Here is a 17,540-nt window from a genome sequence, read left to right as displayed (position 1 = left end):
CTCAGCCTTTGCAGAGTTGCTAGATATCTGGCTCAATATTGGACAACTTTCAGTCGAAGATTGGCACATACACTAAGATGATTTCTGTATTTGGATTTTATTTGAATCCTTTCTCACAAAGATAGGTTGTAGAAAACTGCATGACGATTTTCAGTGCTTCTTCAGATAATTCGAGAAATTGACTTCTCACTGAAGGCGAAATCTAGAATTGAGCCAAACCAAGATTGCGGAATTGCATTGCCCACTGTCATTTGAAAGCTCAATTAACTGTTCTTTTTTCAATAACGAAAATGTGTTCTCGTGGCTATAAGCCTGAAATAGATCTCGAACCCACAGAAATTTCTTATAAAAGTTATTCGAAAAATATGTTTCCAAATTTTGTTTCAGAGTTTTGAGGTGGTCACAAACCCTTTCCAGAAACTCTGAATCAACAAAAAAAAATCATTTTCAACTAAAACGAATTCCAATGTTGGAAAAGGTGCAAATTATCTGACTTTTAAATAACTAATACACAACACCGTTTTTTTTTTTTTTTTCTCAAATGCCTTTATTTTGTCATAGACAAAACAGCTAAAGAATTTGCCTGAAGGGAGAGATTTAGTTCATTTAATTTTAAAAAAAAATGTCTAAAAGATAGGATAGTGTTGATAACCACGCTTCGTCAACAAGGAGTGATGCAAAATTAGAATTATGTTCATTTACAAACAATAAAACTTTGTGCCCTAATTGAAATAACCTTGTTAGTACTTTGCCCCTGAAAAGCCAGCAAATTTCAGAATGAAGCAAAAGTTGTGTATATTCACTATCCATTTTATCGTAGAATACTGAAAATAACCTGTTATTTAGCAGTCGAGCCTTAATAAAATTAACTACCTTTACAGCATTGTATAGCACAGTTTTAAATTCTGGTGGCATCCCTTTGGAGGCCAACCTTTCTCTATGTATGAAACAATATACCCGATTCATATCCGGAGCTACTTCCTTGACCATAGAAACAACCCCACTATGCCTGCCTGTAAGGATCTAGCTCCATCTGAACAGAAGCCAATGCATTTTTCCCACTGGATCCCTTTGTGCATTATGTAATTATTGAGAGTGTGAAATATTTCTTCTCCAGTTGTTCGGGATGATAAAGTTCTACAAAACAGAATATCATCATGAATGTTGTTATCATGTGCATATCATACGTAGCATAATAAGGGCTCTTCTTAAATCTTTTGATTAACTGAGATTCTATGTCACCTGCCATATCATTAATTCTGCGACCGACAGTGTCATTTGAAAGAGGAATCAAATCAACATCTTTTAGTAACTTGTTGCCAAACATAGTTTTTATCACATCTTTTAGAGCTGGAAGTAGCAAAGTTTTCCTGATAGAATGAGGTTTCCCTGTTTTCGCTATGCGCAAACTTAAGAGATAGGATGCTTCCAGTGCCTTTCTATTAATTGAACCCATGGCCGAAGCTATATCTTTCCCATGATTTAATGCCCCTAAGCATGACTGAAAAAATTCAGTTGGCTTATTTTTCACAATGTTTAGTTTCTAAATGTCATCGGAGTTTTGCAGGTTTTATGCACTTGTTCAACACAAAACACATTGAGGTTTCTGTTCACTTTCATCTCCACACCAAGTAAACCCAAATTCGAAATATGAGCTGTTATATTTCCTACTGTATTTTTTCTTTGAACTGCTTGTTTCTTCTACTTTAATAGTATCAGATTTATTTGCCGTTACAACACATGTATCACAATTAGGGTTAGCATTGCCTTTCATTTGCTCTTCTCAAAGTTCTAGTTCTAAGCCACTTTTTCATTATTAAAAAACATTTCCGAAAAATATATAAACACAGTCATACCTCGAAGTTACGCAGTAGGTGGGACCAACAAAATGTGCGCAAGTCGAATTCACATAACTTGGAGTATAATTTTGCACGTAATTTATATATACAAACATAGAAAATATTAATTAATTGGGACCAAAGGTTTATAAAAACACCTATATTTTTTAAGAAATATAATTGTAGTTTTTCGTACATAAAAAAAGAAAGTTATTTTGATGTCAATGGTTTCATAAAATCTAATAGATTCATCTGATGGCATAATGTCTTTTTCTTGTCACACAAAATTTCTTCATAGCAAGCTAATGATTTTTTTATTCCTTGCCTTGTGTCTACAATTCATTCCTCGTTAGAATCTATGTCCTTCAAAATCTGTAAATCTTTCTTTTATGATTGTTCTTACTGTGGATTCCTGTAGATCGAACTTCTTTGCTATTCTCACAAATGTTCATTCCGCTTTCAAAATCCTTAATAATGTTGAGTTTTGTTTCCAAAGTCAATGTTTTTCTTTTCTTGCTAGCTGAAGAAGAATCGGACTTGCTTCTTTTGGCTGACATTATTATTTTTTATGTGATAAAATTTTTATCAAGTACATAACATTAAACAATCGCAAGGTTTGTTGACTATAAAAATCGTGTATGAATGGAGACTGCGCGAAACACGTCAGTGCTTGTTCACCGCATGTACGACACTGGCAAATGCAGCTGTCGCCGGAAAGATATGACTAGTGACGAGGTGTGAAGCGGGATGGGAATATGTACATATAAGAAACTGCATAACTCCGGATTCGCATAAGTCGGGGTATAACTGTATATAAATACTGGGGTTAACTCACGACACACTTTGTCCAAGTATCATTTAGCACTTCCTAAGATATACTGAGCCTTGGTTGAAGGATAAAATCCTTCAGTAATAAAAATCAATAGGCAACAAATAATTGGTTGAAATGTGGATAACACATGTTCACTTCAAATCTGACAAAACAGCAAGGGAAGGCGAAAGCAATAAAACTATATTGTTGTTACTTCACCCTTCTTTTATTATTCGTCATTCTGCAGCTACAAATTTAGAGGCAGAATGACGAATAATAAAAGAGGAGTGAAGTGAGCAACAATAGTTTTATTGCTTCCACCTTTGAACATTCTGACGCTATTTGTTGGTTTTTTTAAGTCTCCATTTGATTTCAATGATTTTTACTTATTCAATTTTAATTTGTTTTGTTTGGATAATTTAAAAAAATATTTATTTAATTAATTTAAGTCTGTCTGCGGACCACCTGTCCTATCATCGTGGGCTACCTGTGATCTCCGGACCACAGGTTGAGAAACACTGGTCTATGGAATGTTCCCTGTGAAAATAGATTATGGGTGTGTGGGTTGCAAAAGTTGGTTAATAGGAGAAAATGAGGGGATATGATAGAAACATTTAAGTTGCATAAAGGGTTTTATAGGATTGATACAGGGAAATGTTTCAGCACTTGGCTGGAAGAGCTAGAACAAGGGGTCATCCCTGGAAGTTGAATAAAGATGTGGTTAGTAGGGGTGTAAGGACTAGCTTTTTTATTTGGAGAGTGAATGAGTGGCATGGGTTTCCAGAGTCAGTTGTGAGTGCTTTGCTGGTAATGGGTTCAAGAAGGGATTATGATAGATTGGGTCTCATGTGATGAGTCTTCGGATTCCATGGAGGTGCCTGTATAATAATAATAATAATCTATATGGATCACTTTATGAAGAAAAGTGGTATTAAATCTGATATCAAAATTTGTGATGTTAATCTTAGTTCTTTACTTTATGTAGATTTGCACTTTATGTACTTTATGCCAGCCTGGTTGACCGAGTGGTTAGCGCATCCGCTCTTCAGCCTAAAGGCTGCGGGTTCGAATCCCGCCATGGGCATGGATATTTGTGATTGTCTGTGAAAATACTAGTGGCTGTCGGCAGTAGATGGCATTTGTGTAGATGATGAAAGTAGTAGTGGAGATGGAGAGTTGTGGAATAGGTGCCTTCCCTCGATGAGTCTTTGGACTCCCTGGAGGTGTCATGTAATAATATGACATCTCCAGTGAGTCGAAAACATCAACTGCATCCTCAATGGAGAACTTTTATGTCAAGTAACTAATTTCAAAGTTATTTAGGCATAATTTTTAGTGAAGATGGAAAATTAAACATGGAAATATTATTATTATTACATGACACTTCCAAGGAGTCCAAAGGCTCATTGAGAGAGGACACCTACACTATAACTCTCTCTCTCTCTCTCTCTCTCTCCACCAACTGCAACTACCATTAATCATCTACATCCACCACCACTACTAGATTTTCACAGGCAATCACAACACATCCATGCCCATTGCAGGATTTGGACCCACAGGCTGGAGTGCAGATACGCTAGCCACTCAGCCAACCAGGCTGGCAACAGAATTAGCAGAGCTGGTTTGGTAGGAAGGAAACTGAATAAATTTATATGGAATTAGAGCAGTATTAGTCAAAACACTAAACTAGCTGTATACAAGACAATATTCAAACCAATTTTACCTTACGGATCTGAGAGTTCTGAGAAAGATTATGGAGTGAACAGATGGCATTAATGGCAGCATCATATTAAAAATGAGGATATTAGGAGAACACTTGACATTGTTTGCATTCAGGAGTGTGTTAGCAGAGCTAATCCTAGGTGGTATGGTCACTTAAATAGAATGGGATAGAAAAGGTTAACCATACAAGCATTTTTTACCAAAATGACAGGAATAAAACCTAGATGAAGACCATGGTCTTGGTGGAGTGATACAGTAAGTTGTGCCTTAGAAGATCCTGTACACCCTCTTAAGGTACATATCAGAAATTTGTTTATGATGACGATACAAACATAAATGATGTACACCATCACCTATATGAATGAAATCATTTTGTGTTATTTCTCACAGAAGTTTATTTTGCAGCCTATTAACTGTCTGGTTAGCTGGCCAATTTCTCAGATCTAACATTCCATGTGAGTGACTACTAAACCCTAGAATCCACGCTTTGTGATCTTCTCAAGTTTATATTTCTTTATCTCACTTTATTAGTTTCACTTATTGTCTTTAGCATTTCTCTAAATTCTGATATCAACTTTGACTTCTTTGATTGTTGTTTCTTGAAGATTGATTTTCTACAGTTCAGTTTCCATCTAATTATAGTCTAAAAGTTCATAATTCAGTTTGAGGGGCTGACTTCCTTTTACCTTCACAAATCTATCTGGAAAAGATTGCCAAAATATTTGCTGTTAGTAATGATCTATTTTGGATAATCCTCATGACTTTTCCAATGTCCTTGACCTTTCTTAACTGGCTCTAATGAGTCTCTATAGCTCACTCAGTATTGGTGATGCACTTGTGTTGGAAAGTTGGATTTGTATCCTGTTTAATATGTGAAGAACCATTATAAAAGTTTTTATTTCTTTTATTTTTTTATCTGAAGGTATGTTAGCTAGTATTTTAGTTGGCGGATAGATAGTGAGGTAGCAGGATTTTTCCTCCTGGAAACTCAATTGTCCTGCACAAAATATACAGACTATCCAGAACACATGTGATTTCAGCTACCAACCAGCTCTCATTCCATATATACTTGTAGATGTCAGCTACTGTTTTGGTCACTTATCTCGTAATTTTTTCACGTTTCATTTTCTACAGAAATCCATCACCTATTCTCATTATTTCTTCCTTTAGCACGATAATGGTATCATATGGGATGACCTACATGATTTCTGTTCTCTTTCTTTCTTTCCATGGTCTTATTACTATTTCTGATATCCAAATCCAGACACTTGCTCTGGCCAGTTGGCCAAAATGGAATAAGAGATGAGTGACAGTTGTAGGTTTGTGGGATAAGCAATTATATTCATCATCATCAATTTCCTGATATGTACCCCCAAGGGGTATTCAGATTACTATGACAGCACTACTTGATTAAACTTACATTGTTATTAATCTCCTATCAACAATTTTCCTCCAAATCAATCTATTACTTATGAGCACTCCAATATTGTCATATCTAACATTTCACACTTCTAAGGTACTTCTTACCGAATCAATCTGCCTAGACCTTTGTCTTCCTCTGGATCTCTTTCCTACCATCTTGGCATCAGACACCTGTTTTGCTAACCTTTCTTCACCCATTCTATTTAAGTGGCCATTCCACCTTAAATTAGCTCTGCTTGCATATTCTTAAATGCTAATAAAGTCAAGTTCCTTTCTAACATCTTCATTTTTAATATGATTCTGCCATTGACACCATCAGTTCACCCCCCCCCCCCCCCGATTTTTCTCTGAACCATCATATCTGTGGTCCCTAGTCTTTGATTAAATGCTTTATTTCTAACCCAACTTTCAGATCCATTACTTAAACTGGTTTAAACACTTTCTTGTATACTGCTAGTTTGGTGATTTGGCTCATTTCTATCTTATTCTATATAACTTTATTCAGCTCACTATCTACCATACCAGCTTTGCTTATTCTGTTGACTATTTGCAGATTTAACCTGCCATCTTCGCTAAAAACTGTGCCTAAATAGCATAAATATTTTACTTGTTCTATAGGATCTCTATTCAGAATGCAGCTGAAGTTGCTCTTGTCTATTTTCATAGTTTTGGTCTTTTTTATGTTTTTCATGCCCAATTTGTTACAGTTGTTATTCAGTTTAGTGAATCCTGAAGACTTGCACTAGATGTGTTTAGGAGTACAACATCATTGCATTAAGCAGAGAGCTAAGTTTGACATCTCCAATTCTAATATCAGGCTAGATGCCTGATATTAGAATTGGAGATGTCATAATGTGATTTCTTTCATAATTCATATATATGATCCATATATATGATGAATAAGAGAGGAGTTAATTATCCTTGTCTTATTCCTTATTTTACATCAAACCATCTTCCTGTATTTCTTTCAGTTCTAGTTGTTGACTGACAACTTAAATATAGACTATGTATTGCTCTGAATAATGTTCCATTCACCTCATATAATTGTAGTGTTTTGAAAAGCTTTTCTATAGGCATTTTGTCCTATGCCTTTTCAAGATCTACAAAATTCAAGTACAGACCCTTGTCATATTCCCATGATTTCTCAACTATTTGTCATAAAGTGAAACCACCTTTTATATATATATATATATATATATATATATATGTTGGGTCCATATACAAGAAGTTGGCTGATCAACCTATATTACATTAGGTACATTAGTACCATATATGGGTAGTGGTTTGGGAAAGGAGAAACTTGTTTATATTTGATATAAAAGCCTGTATGTTGTATTCCTTGGGAAATACATCAGGGGGAAGACTGTTCCACAGTACAGCAGTAGCAGGGATAAAGGAGGAGGAGGAGGAAAAGAAACTAGTTCTGTGGATTTCAAGGTATAGTGTGAAAGGATGTCAGCTGTATGTGTTCCAATGGGCTTAGCATAGAGTGGGTGAATTATTGATGCTGTTTCAAATGAACATGGAAATATTTACAAATTGCAGAGACCAAATGTCAGTGTGAGAGTGTGGGGAGTGAGTTGGTAAGAGATGGGTCATTTATTAGTCTAATTGCTCTGCTCTGTATTGAGTCAAGCATGTTGAGGGAGCTTTTAGGAGCCCCGCTCCAAATGTGAGAACAGTATTCGATAGCTGGGCATGTGATTTGTATAAGGTTAACAGTTGTTTAGAGGTGAAGTAATGAGCGAAAGAGAAAACCTAGTTTTTTGGAAGCTGAGGATGCAATGGTTGTGATGTGTTTATGCCAGGAGAGGCTCGATGTCAGGGTAATTCTGAGAAGAGAAATCCCATCTTGTCTGGGAGTTTGAGTGTTATCAAAAATAATGCTGGGGAAAAATGGTTCTTTTTTGTGAGAAATAAGACACAACTGGATTTTACTAGTGTTGAAGTTGATGAGGTGATCTGAGCCCCATTGGAGGATGGCTTGGAGGTCCGAATTAAGGGAAGTTGTGGTTGATGTTCTGTGTGCTGCCATCCGTAAAACTGTGTATTGGGTTGGAGGTCAACTGAAGTAGGTCAGTGAGAGAACTGAACCTTGTGGAACTCCAACTTAGTTGGATGATGAGAAGATAGGGAGCTGTCTACCATCACACGCAGTGTACGTCCAGACAGGAAGCTGGCAATCCATCTGCAGAAGTCCTGAGACAGTCCAAATGATGGGAAGCTCAAATGATGGATTTGACTCAAGGGTTTTGCACATTTCCTATGCAGTCCCTGCATACTGGTCTCCTTGGTGGCTATTAGTGGCATCACTTGGTTTTTGCACTAGTTTGGTTTTTTTCCTAGTCTATTATCCAACTGTTGTCTCCATTTTAGTGTTTTTCTTCTATTTGTCTTCAGAGTTGTCGTCTTTGTTCTCTCTGGGCAAAAGTTAAATCAAGTCGAGCACGTATGTGCCACTGGAGGCAAGTATCCTTTAGCTTGTTGTTTATTGCCATTATAAATTTGGATGTGTTTGTCGGTGTGTTGCAGATCACTTTCACGAGGCGCTGAAAGTCCGCTCCATCATTTCCAAAACGATTGCATTTGACAATATTTCTGTGATCAAAGTTGCATTCTCCTGCTAGTTTGTCGACATCTTTTAATGATTTACCATTTTTCGTTGGAAAGTTCAGGATAATGGCATTGAGTATCCTATTTTTGACCTCGAGTGACTTGTGTATTGTTGATGCAGTTAGTTCGTGAAGTTCGTTAGCAGGACAGGTGCACTTACAATCGGGTGCTGGTCATCGAATATCTCAAGCTAAATTTGCAACTTTCTGATTTTGGAGGAGAAGGTATCAATCATGGTATTAAGGTGTTGTTCGAGGTTTTCAACTCGTTTGCCTAGGTAGTAGCCTTTTTACTGAAGGGAGGCATATCGTACAGAAGTAAGTCTGGTTGAGATGGATAAAAAGCTTGTGCACTGATTCATATATTTTTGTGCAGGAAGTATGTAGCCAGTGGCAACAGAAATTGCACAATATACCTTTTTTTTCTTTCGGTAACTTTGGTTTCACAGCTGTAGCACTTTATATTGGCGTTCGGTTTGTTGGCGTTCAGCTCAAGGTAATCTTTCGCTGTTGGCCTTTGTTGCTGCCATCTTTATTTCGCATGGTAGGCGTTTTCATGTGGCTGTTTTTTAATTGTAAAAAATAACTGATTTGATGGACTATGGATACTTACGAGTTGTGCGGAAGTAATCAGTTTCTTAGTACCCTCTGTTAGTTTTCCATTTACTGCTTATTTTGCACAAAAAACATTTGCAATTATGATAAGATGTGGGAGCACAAGTTTAACATAACTTATTCACTATTTGGCCTGAATCCAGCTTGTTCTTTTCCAAGTTTCTCTTCCACAATCTTTCTCAACCTCTTTTCAAGTATGCTTGCATAAATCTTATCTGGAATAGGTAGTAGAGAAATTCCTCTGTAATTCTCATATTCAGTTTTATTCCCTTTATTTATAGCTGGCTACTGTGAGCACTCTACTCCAATCAATGGGAATTTGACCTTCTGACTAGGCCCTCTGAATTATGCAGTGTAGCAACTGCAAAACTTACTTTTTCTACCTCAAGTATTGATATGTATTCCTCTTTGCATAGTTGAGTTGCAATTTACTTGAAAAAGCTGCTTAACTTTAATTCTTTTTAAAACTTTCTTACATGCTATTCTTTTCAATGTGATATCCATTTTTATTTTGCTTAGTACTAAGTAATGGTAACTTCCAATTTCAAATTCTCTGTACGCTCTTGTATCGTAAACGAGCATAAGATATCACCATCAACAATGACATGGTCAATGAATCTTTTCTTATTTCTTGTGTCATCTCTTATGTGAACTTGTGTGTACATCTTTATGTTTCAACATAGTGTAAGTAATGACTAGTCCATGTCCTGAGCAGAAATCCATTAATTACTTACCATTATTATTAGTTTTGCCCCTTTCTCCAAATTTTCCCAAAATGTTCCTATATGCTTGGTGGAATTCATTTCATACTCTGCTCTTCAGATCTCCAACAAGGACCACTTTTTTTCATTTTCTTTATGTCAGCTGCCTGTTCTAATGACTCAAAAAAATTCCTCCACTTCTTCCTTGGAAGAACCTTCTGTGGAACCATAGGCACAAATAAGTTTCATTGTCTATGTCCCCATTTTGCTTATATAACTCTACTTGAAACTGCTTTCCAATAAACATGAAGAAGTTTATCTTCATGTTTTGTATCGAATACTATCACTACTCCTTCTTTTCCCTTGATCGTTATAGGCTTAAAATAACATCCTATACTTAATTATTTAATAAGATCTCACCTGTTTTTGTCTTCTTTGTCTCAGTAATGCCAATTATATCCATGTGGTACTTTTCCAATTCTTCTGCAAGTTCAATTTCCTTTCCATTAATACTCCTTATATTGATGGTTCCTATCTTCAGTTCTTCTGATGTTGGGTTTATTCTTCTTCTTCTTCTTCTTCTGTCTAAATGTTGAGTTGGAGCTTGTTCCAGTAGCTCACTTTTCACTGTTTGCCCTGGTTTCCTGACAAAAACAGCAGGGAGGGGTCTTCAGTGCCCCAGCTGGCATGAAATCTCATTATGTTGTGCCATCATATGCATTTGTGGTTTAAGCCAATAGAGAGTACAGTTTGGTTGGCTAAATCCCAAATTGCCAGCCCATCTTTGTTCATTCAGTACCCAGTAGATACCTACTAACAGGATGCACCACATGAAGTTGAGGGTTGGACGTGGGATCAGAAGCCCCAATCAGTTCTCTGCATTCCTGAAAAGTGATGTGGAAGTCTCCTCCCAGTTATTTGGCTTTGACCCTTAAGCGACCCGCCAATTGTACTGTAAATGGATACTGAGTAGTTGCTGGTCAAGTCATTGTAGGTTAAGCAGAAATAGGAGAAAACAGTGATTCAAGTTCTGCTGAACAGCACCCATGGAAGCCTCATATTGTTCTGTAGAAAAGACACAGTAAGGGAAAGAGACCATCTGTAAGATGGTGAGTGGAGAGAAAGTCTGTGAGAAGAGGAATCATCAATTAGTCAAATCTTTCTTCCTTTGGACAGCATCAAGATTTATAGACAGGCTTTTGATGCTCCACTCCAAATGTGAAAGCAATATTCTTTGGTTATGATTTGGAATGTGTACAGTGCTAATTGGTTGGCATGGTGAAAAGTAATGCTTTGAGCAAAAAAAAGATACCAAGGTTTGTGGAAGCTGAGGATACCTTTGAAATTATGTGTTTATATATGAACACCAATAAATTTTCCACTCCAGATGGTATTCCCCCTTCCTTCCCCCACTTATTTTCCAAATTTGTTTCTCCACAATTAACACCCATCCTGTTTCACCTCTATTAGTTCTTTTCCTCTAACATCTACTCTGCAGCATGGAAGCAGCTTATATCCATGCAGCCTGAAAAAAAAAATGGAAGGTAAAAGTTGATTATCAGACTATCATCTCAGTGTCCTTACATTTAAAACTGATAAGAAGGTCATCAACAGTTGACTGTTTTATAACCACAATAATTCTGTTACACAAAGAAGGCTCTGAGGCAGTTTAAAATTATAGACAGTTAATATCTCAAGAGTGGTAGTTAAGATATTGGAAAAGTAAAATTTCCATGAAACTATGGAGAACATCACGGCTTTGTGAAGGAGAGGTCTCATCTTAGTAATGCATTTATAAGAGTTCAGTAAGAGAAATGGCTACACCCTGTCTTTGAGTACAGTTAGAAAAACAATGGACATGTTCCCTTTGATCAGAAAAGACCTGAGTTTGATTCTTATCATGATGAGAGGAACATTTGTATGGATTTTTTCAGTTGAAGATGAAATAGCCAATCTTGTACAGAGGTGGTTGGATTTTTTCCTCCCAGAAGCTCAGGTTTTTCCATCTTATCCAGGCAAATTGGCTAGAGATCTCAAACATGCAATTAACAGAAAAAATACTATTACTGGGTGGCAGATGGCATGGTGTGTGTGTGTGTCAGATTATGTAGTGTGAATGGTGGATAAAGTAGTGTGTAAATGGGATTGTAGGGTAGTCCCCTCTACAATGAGTTCTTGGATCCCATGGATTTTTCACATAATAATTATAATAGTAATGATATTGCTTTACTTTGCAAAAGTATTTGACAGAACACTACACAGAACCCTGTTGTATAAATTGGAACATGGGGGATTGGACATGAAGCTGGTGGGTGACATAAATAAGAGTGTAGCTGGTGGACATACATGAGTAATATATGGTAGAGTTGAATTAAAGAGAAACAGGCAGTTCCAGAGGACTCTGTACTTGGGCTACTGATGGTGAGTTAAATTTGTGCATCAGTGATTGCGGGAATGATTTGAGGGATAAAAATCCAGTTGTTGATGTTGCTAAACTGGAGGTGGGGAGAGCTGTACTACTAAAGGTGCATTGTAGCAATCCTGCAGGCTGGTCTAAATAGACTGGCAGTTTGGACAAAGGATAATGGCTGAAAGTCAGTGTTTCAGATTCTTAAGTTTTGTGCTTTGCGTTATAGCTGTTTATTGCATAAATGGAATTGTACTGCAAGAAATTGGTGAGGCTGGGAATTTAAAATAATTGTGGGGAGAGAGAGAGCGTTCAGGTTCAGAAGGCATGCTGCAAAAAAAAAAAGTGGGGATAGGCAAAATATTTCAAAGGATCACTTAGATGTTAAGAAACACACTGATGAACACTATGAAAGGATAAGGAATAGATTTGGTTGCCTGGGTTTCTTGTGTATCTGGAAGTGGTGGCAAGTAACCAAAATGTTGACTGGTTTAGAGAGAGCTCCCTATGAGGATGGTCTGCAGGTTTGTGGCAGCCTGCAGACATTTAACCAGTAAATGGTTATGCCAAAGAGATTTCTTTAGCATATAGTCTATAAAATAAGACTATATGCTAAAGAAATATTTCAGAACATGAGGGCTACTCCTGAAAGTTGTAAATGAGTTACAAGGCTGTTAGGACTAGATTTTTTTGCCCAAATAGCTGTGAGTGATTTGTCACTAATGGCTTTAACTACCCAAGCATCTATGTGGATGAAATATATCAAGCATCATAAATTTCAATTTCATGTCATTTCAATGAAAAATCAGTGGTGTTACAATTTAACGTGCACTTCACATCTATGGCAACCTTGACATGTGTTCATATCAAGGCTGATTGAGTGGTTAAGGAGAAATATGATAAGCCTTGTGTCAGCAATGGTTAGTGTGGATCTCTTATAATGAATCTTTGAACTCCATGGAGATGCATGCCTATGTAATAATATTTTTTTTATTGTTATTCTTACAGAGGCATCTCCAAGGAACCTGGAAGATTCATTGTGTGTGGTCCACATTGGTTGGTATTCATATACTGTCTATCAAACCTCTACTTAAACTCATTTTCTTAAACTAACATCCCACTATTTCACTCATTTATCATTTTTCAAGCAATAAGTGTGATCTCCATACCTTTGATAACTACAATCTGACATTATTTCTAGGAATAATTCCTTATTCTTTACCATGTTTTGAGACATTTCTTCTACATCTTTTTAGCAACATGTTTCTATTGTATCATCTCTTTTCCATCTACCAATTAAAATTTGCAGGCCCACAAGCCTTTATTCCATCCTCATTACACATCACAAAGTCACCATTTTGATCACTCACCTCTGGATCCTTTCCACCATCCCCTCATTTCCAAGAAAACTTTTGTGTTATCCTAGTATAAGTGTGTTTACACCAGTACTATCCTCAATAGAATATCATTCCTTTTTTAATGAAAAACTTGGTTCATCGGAACATCACAGTACGCTTGTCTGTTTTGCATTATCATATTTGCAGTTTATAGCATAAACTTAGTGAATCTCCCCCCCCCCAGAGTCCCAGGAGCAGAGAATTTTTTGTGTATGTTTCCTATGCTTTAAATTTCTTACTAAAATACAATAGCAAATGCATTTTAGGTTTTGATTTCTTGAGAGTCTATTATTGGAAATATATTGTTATTTGTTCATTAATAAGCTATTAAAGCTTAAAATATGATAGCATTTCTTAGATCTTCTGTATAATTTTTCTTTTTTTTAAATAAATCACTCTTACTTAAAATTGTTTAAATAATATACTTCTCTCTCTCTTTCTCCTCATTATGAATTATTACAATTTTGTTATATATATATATATATATATACACACACACACACACACACACACACACACACATTATTATTATGATTATACTAAAACAACTATTTTGTCACTATTGTTTAGGTATCTGAAAGAATATGATTACTATGAACGATGTCTGAGGGAAAGACAGTGGCAAGAGAAACCTCCCAAAGTTTTTAAACGTCACCGAAACAACAGCACAAGTGGATGTCTTTGCTTTTCTGGAAAGAGTAGACGTAGTAGTTCAAAGCGTGCCTATCGCACAGTTTGAACAAGGCACTCATTATCTTAGTTGTCATTTAATTGTAATTTTGGCACATAAGACAATACTTTCTTACTGGTCAAAATTAAATTTCATCCTCATTACTTCATGTTAAAACTACAGCTACAGAACTGTTTTCTGCTACTTAATCCCATAAATAGATGTGGAACAAGGAAAAAAAAAAAGTGGGAGGGGAATGCATGGTATGCAAAAAACCTTATTTGGAAATCCTCACAAACTGTATGGTACTGCTGTTATCTTCGTAAACAGTGAAGCAAAGTTTTAAATATTTGGCACATAAATTAGGGATAAAGTTGGCATTCCTTTGTGATATTAAAACTGCTTTTTTTAAAGAAGCTATTCATGCACATTGAGGCATTGGACCATGGAATATGAGCTCCCAATATCAGGCTTGTTGAAGGTCATCTGCCACATGTGTCTTGCTCAATTTCTGTCCTAGCTTGAAATGTGAGTTTCATAGCAGGCTGCCATTCTAATTTGTGTATACTCTAGAGCTGAAAAGTACATTTTACACTTCTCATTAGTAAATACAAGTTCATATTCTTCATGCATGTAATCCTATTTAGCCATCCCATCATTCACATTTGAAGGTGCTTTAAATGCACACTTGAAGATATTTTGCTGCTTTTACTCATCAGCCTGCCAACTGTAATATGGGGTAGGGATAAAGTTTATAACGATGCTTTTTCACAGGGTTGTTATTGTCAGGGCCTGTTATAAACTTGTATATGTATGTATGTATGTGTGTGTGTGTGTGTTTACTGTACATTGTTTGTTTAGGGTATATGTGTGTGTGTGTGTGTGTGTGTCCACTAGAACTTCAGTAGTAAAAATTGGAGAAGCTGGAAACTGTTCTAGCAGATATTTGCACTAAATTTAGTAATATTTGGAGGTCAAGAAAAAAAAAAATGTAGCAGCCACTATTTAATTATATGCCATATTACTCACATGGCACAATAAAATTATCATAATGAGTAAATGATAAAGTCAAGTTCATAGTGGTTGCTTTGCATTGATCGAAATGCTTATATTATGTGATCTTGAAAAGCAAAAGCTAAATTGAATATATTAAAAATTGTAAGTTTTTATTTTTTTGTTTCTTGAGCTTAGTGTTTTCTGGAACTGTTTCTTAGACTGAGTGTTTATGTTGCCTTTGAAATGGAAGGAAAAGAAGGAAGAAGAATAGTTTTTTTATTGTTTATGCTGTTTGAAATAAATCAACATTAGTCTTTTTTATGTATGTAAAATTGCATAATATACATGTTCTACCTTTGTTTCCTATGCATTTTTTCAAATATTTATTTATAAATTTGTAAGGCTAAACAAGGCATTTTTTTTCCAAAAAAAAAACTAGCAGTTTTTTTTAGCCTGCTTAAATAAGCTAAGTAAGTTAGGAATTCAAGGCATTAGTTATAAACTGTCATAATGTATACATTTTATTAATAGAATCTCATTGAGGTACTTAAATATATTGCATCTACTATATGATATTCAGAATTGGGCAGAAAAGTGCTTGGTATTTGATTTACATTTATAGTGCACTTTGACCAGTTCTGATGATGTTTCAATATATATATATATATATTGGAACTGAATATATATATATATAGGGGAACTGAAAAGGTGTTCTCTGTGTTGATGATATTCTTTAAAAAAAATGCATATTTATTTAGTAGATTGGTGATATAAATCAGGTCTGGGCAAGATGTTGGTCATGGTTATTATAGACTTCTAACCACTTAGGGACAGCCACCAGTGCATTTCCCATGCAATTATTATTTTATTTTTATTTTGTATATTATTTTCTTTTTACATGGGTAACAGTTTATATATATATATATATATATATATTATTCCTACATGCAAGAAGTCACAAAACATAATAGTGCCACGTGTAGGCATGTGGACGAGTTTTTAAGGAGAAAAAACATGAAGCATATCTATATGCTTGAGTGTCTTTGTGTCTTTCTTCCAAATGTGGCAGTTGGATTTTTCTTTTGGTTATTATATTATTATTTGTTAATAGACTGAGCAGTTAAAAAAATATTGCATAATGTAGAGTCAGAATAAGTATTTTTTTCAACCCAATTAAATAATAAGAAAATTAGAAGTAGCACTCGCCATGCAAGTCTGCCCATCCCTGATCTATCAAATAAATAAATAAATAATAAAAATAAAAATACATAAATAAATAAAACATGGACATGGTTTGAAACTCTGTTATAAAGTATGTATAAACAATGTCTGTAGTACCTAGTATTTAGTTTTTATAAAGAAATGACTTTTAACGGTATGTTAGTGTGGGTTATTTATAAAAGAATTGTAAATCTGCCTTGTGATGTCATTCGTATATTCTTACTATATGAAGCGAAGAGTTCAGCCTTTCTTTTCCTCTCTTATCCTGATTTTTTTCCCTTTGGGGGTGATTTACTTTTGCAAAGTCTTGTATAATAGTAATATTATACAAGACTTTGCAAAATAATAGTAGTCATTACCTTGTTATTGCACTTTATTTGTTAATGAAAAAATAATTAATTTACACTAGAACATAAAGAAGCTTGCTTTATGTCCTAGAGTAAAATAGTTATTTATTTTTATATTTACTTGAGAATATAAAGCAGCCTGCATTGAACTAGAAGCCTCGCATATGTTCATGTGCTATATAAAATTAACTTCACGAGTAGCCTGATGGTCAAGTAAATATTTCTCTCATACATTTGTTCACAAATGTAAGAGAGAAGTATTTTCCCTTTTATGTAACACAGCTGTAACATATGTCAGATATAAAAGCTGGAAAAAAATAAGGATGTTTATCCAACTAAATATACTTGTTCCTTTCTGGTAGTAAGGCTTATATATTGATTATTCATAATAATATTCTTAAGGAAATTAACTATTATATACTATATATTAGTTAGAAAAAACTTTTACTTAATATTTCCAGTATTTCAGCAAAATTAAATTCCCATCATCAGATAACAATCAACAAACTGAAATGTGCACACCAGCACTATATAGAATGAGTGTGAGTGATGCAGAACAACAAAGTCTTAAATAGTGCAGCCTAGTGGTGTGGGCTGGGTATTCTAGGCTGTTGTGCTAAAGTTCTCAGGATGAATGTTCTCAGATTTGAAGCAATTTCATCCAAATTTGTTGCAGTTTGGGTGGTTCCTGAAGGCTGAGGTAGATGATGTACAGAAAATTTGGCAAAAACAGTTTATTGTCTTTCGATGAATTGTTTACTTGAAAAGCAATCTATTGAAA

At 35.3% G+C, this 17,540-nt stretch overlaps 1 protein-coding gene across 1 annotated transcript in view; it reads left to right on the top strand.

Annotated features, from left to right (window-relative positions):
* Window positions 1-16,493, top strand: part of RhoBTB (Rho-related BTB domain containing) — a 397,556-nt gene extending 381,063 nt beyond the window's left edge. The window contains exon 15 of the mRNA XM_090391753.1: window positions 14,096-16,493. Coding sequence (XP_090247879.1) covers window positions 14,096-14,264 — 169 coding nt within the window. The 3' untranslated portion in view covers window positions 14,265-16,493. The remainder of the gene's footprint in view (window positions 1-14,095) is intronic.
* Window positions 16,494-17,540: the final 1,047 nt, after the last annotated feature.

Source organism: Typopeltis vanoorti, chromosome 4 (genome assembly GCF_054136105.1).
Source record: "Typopeltis vanoorti isolate ZY-2024b chromosome 4, IOZ_Tvanoo_1.0, whole genome shotgun sequence".
Taxonomy (NCBI): Eukaryota; Metazoa; Arthropoda; class Arachnida; order Uropygi; family Thelyphonidae; genus Typopeltis; species Typopeltis vanoorti.
The sequence above is the reverse complement of the archived record's forward strand: the minus strand, read 5'-3'. Positions and strand labels throughout refer to the sequence as shown.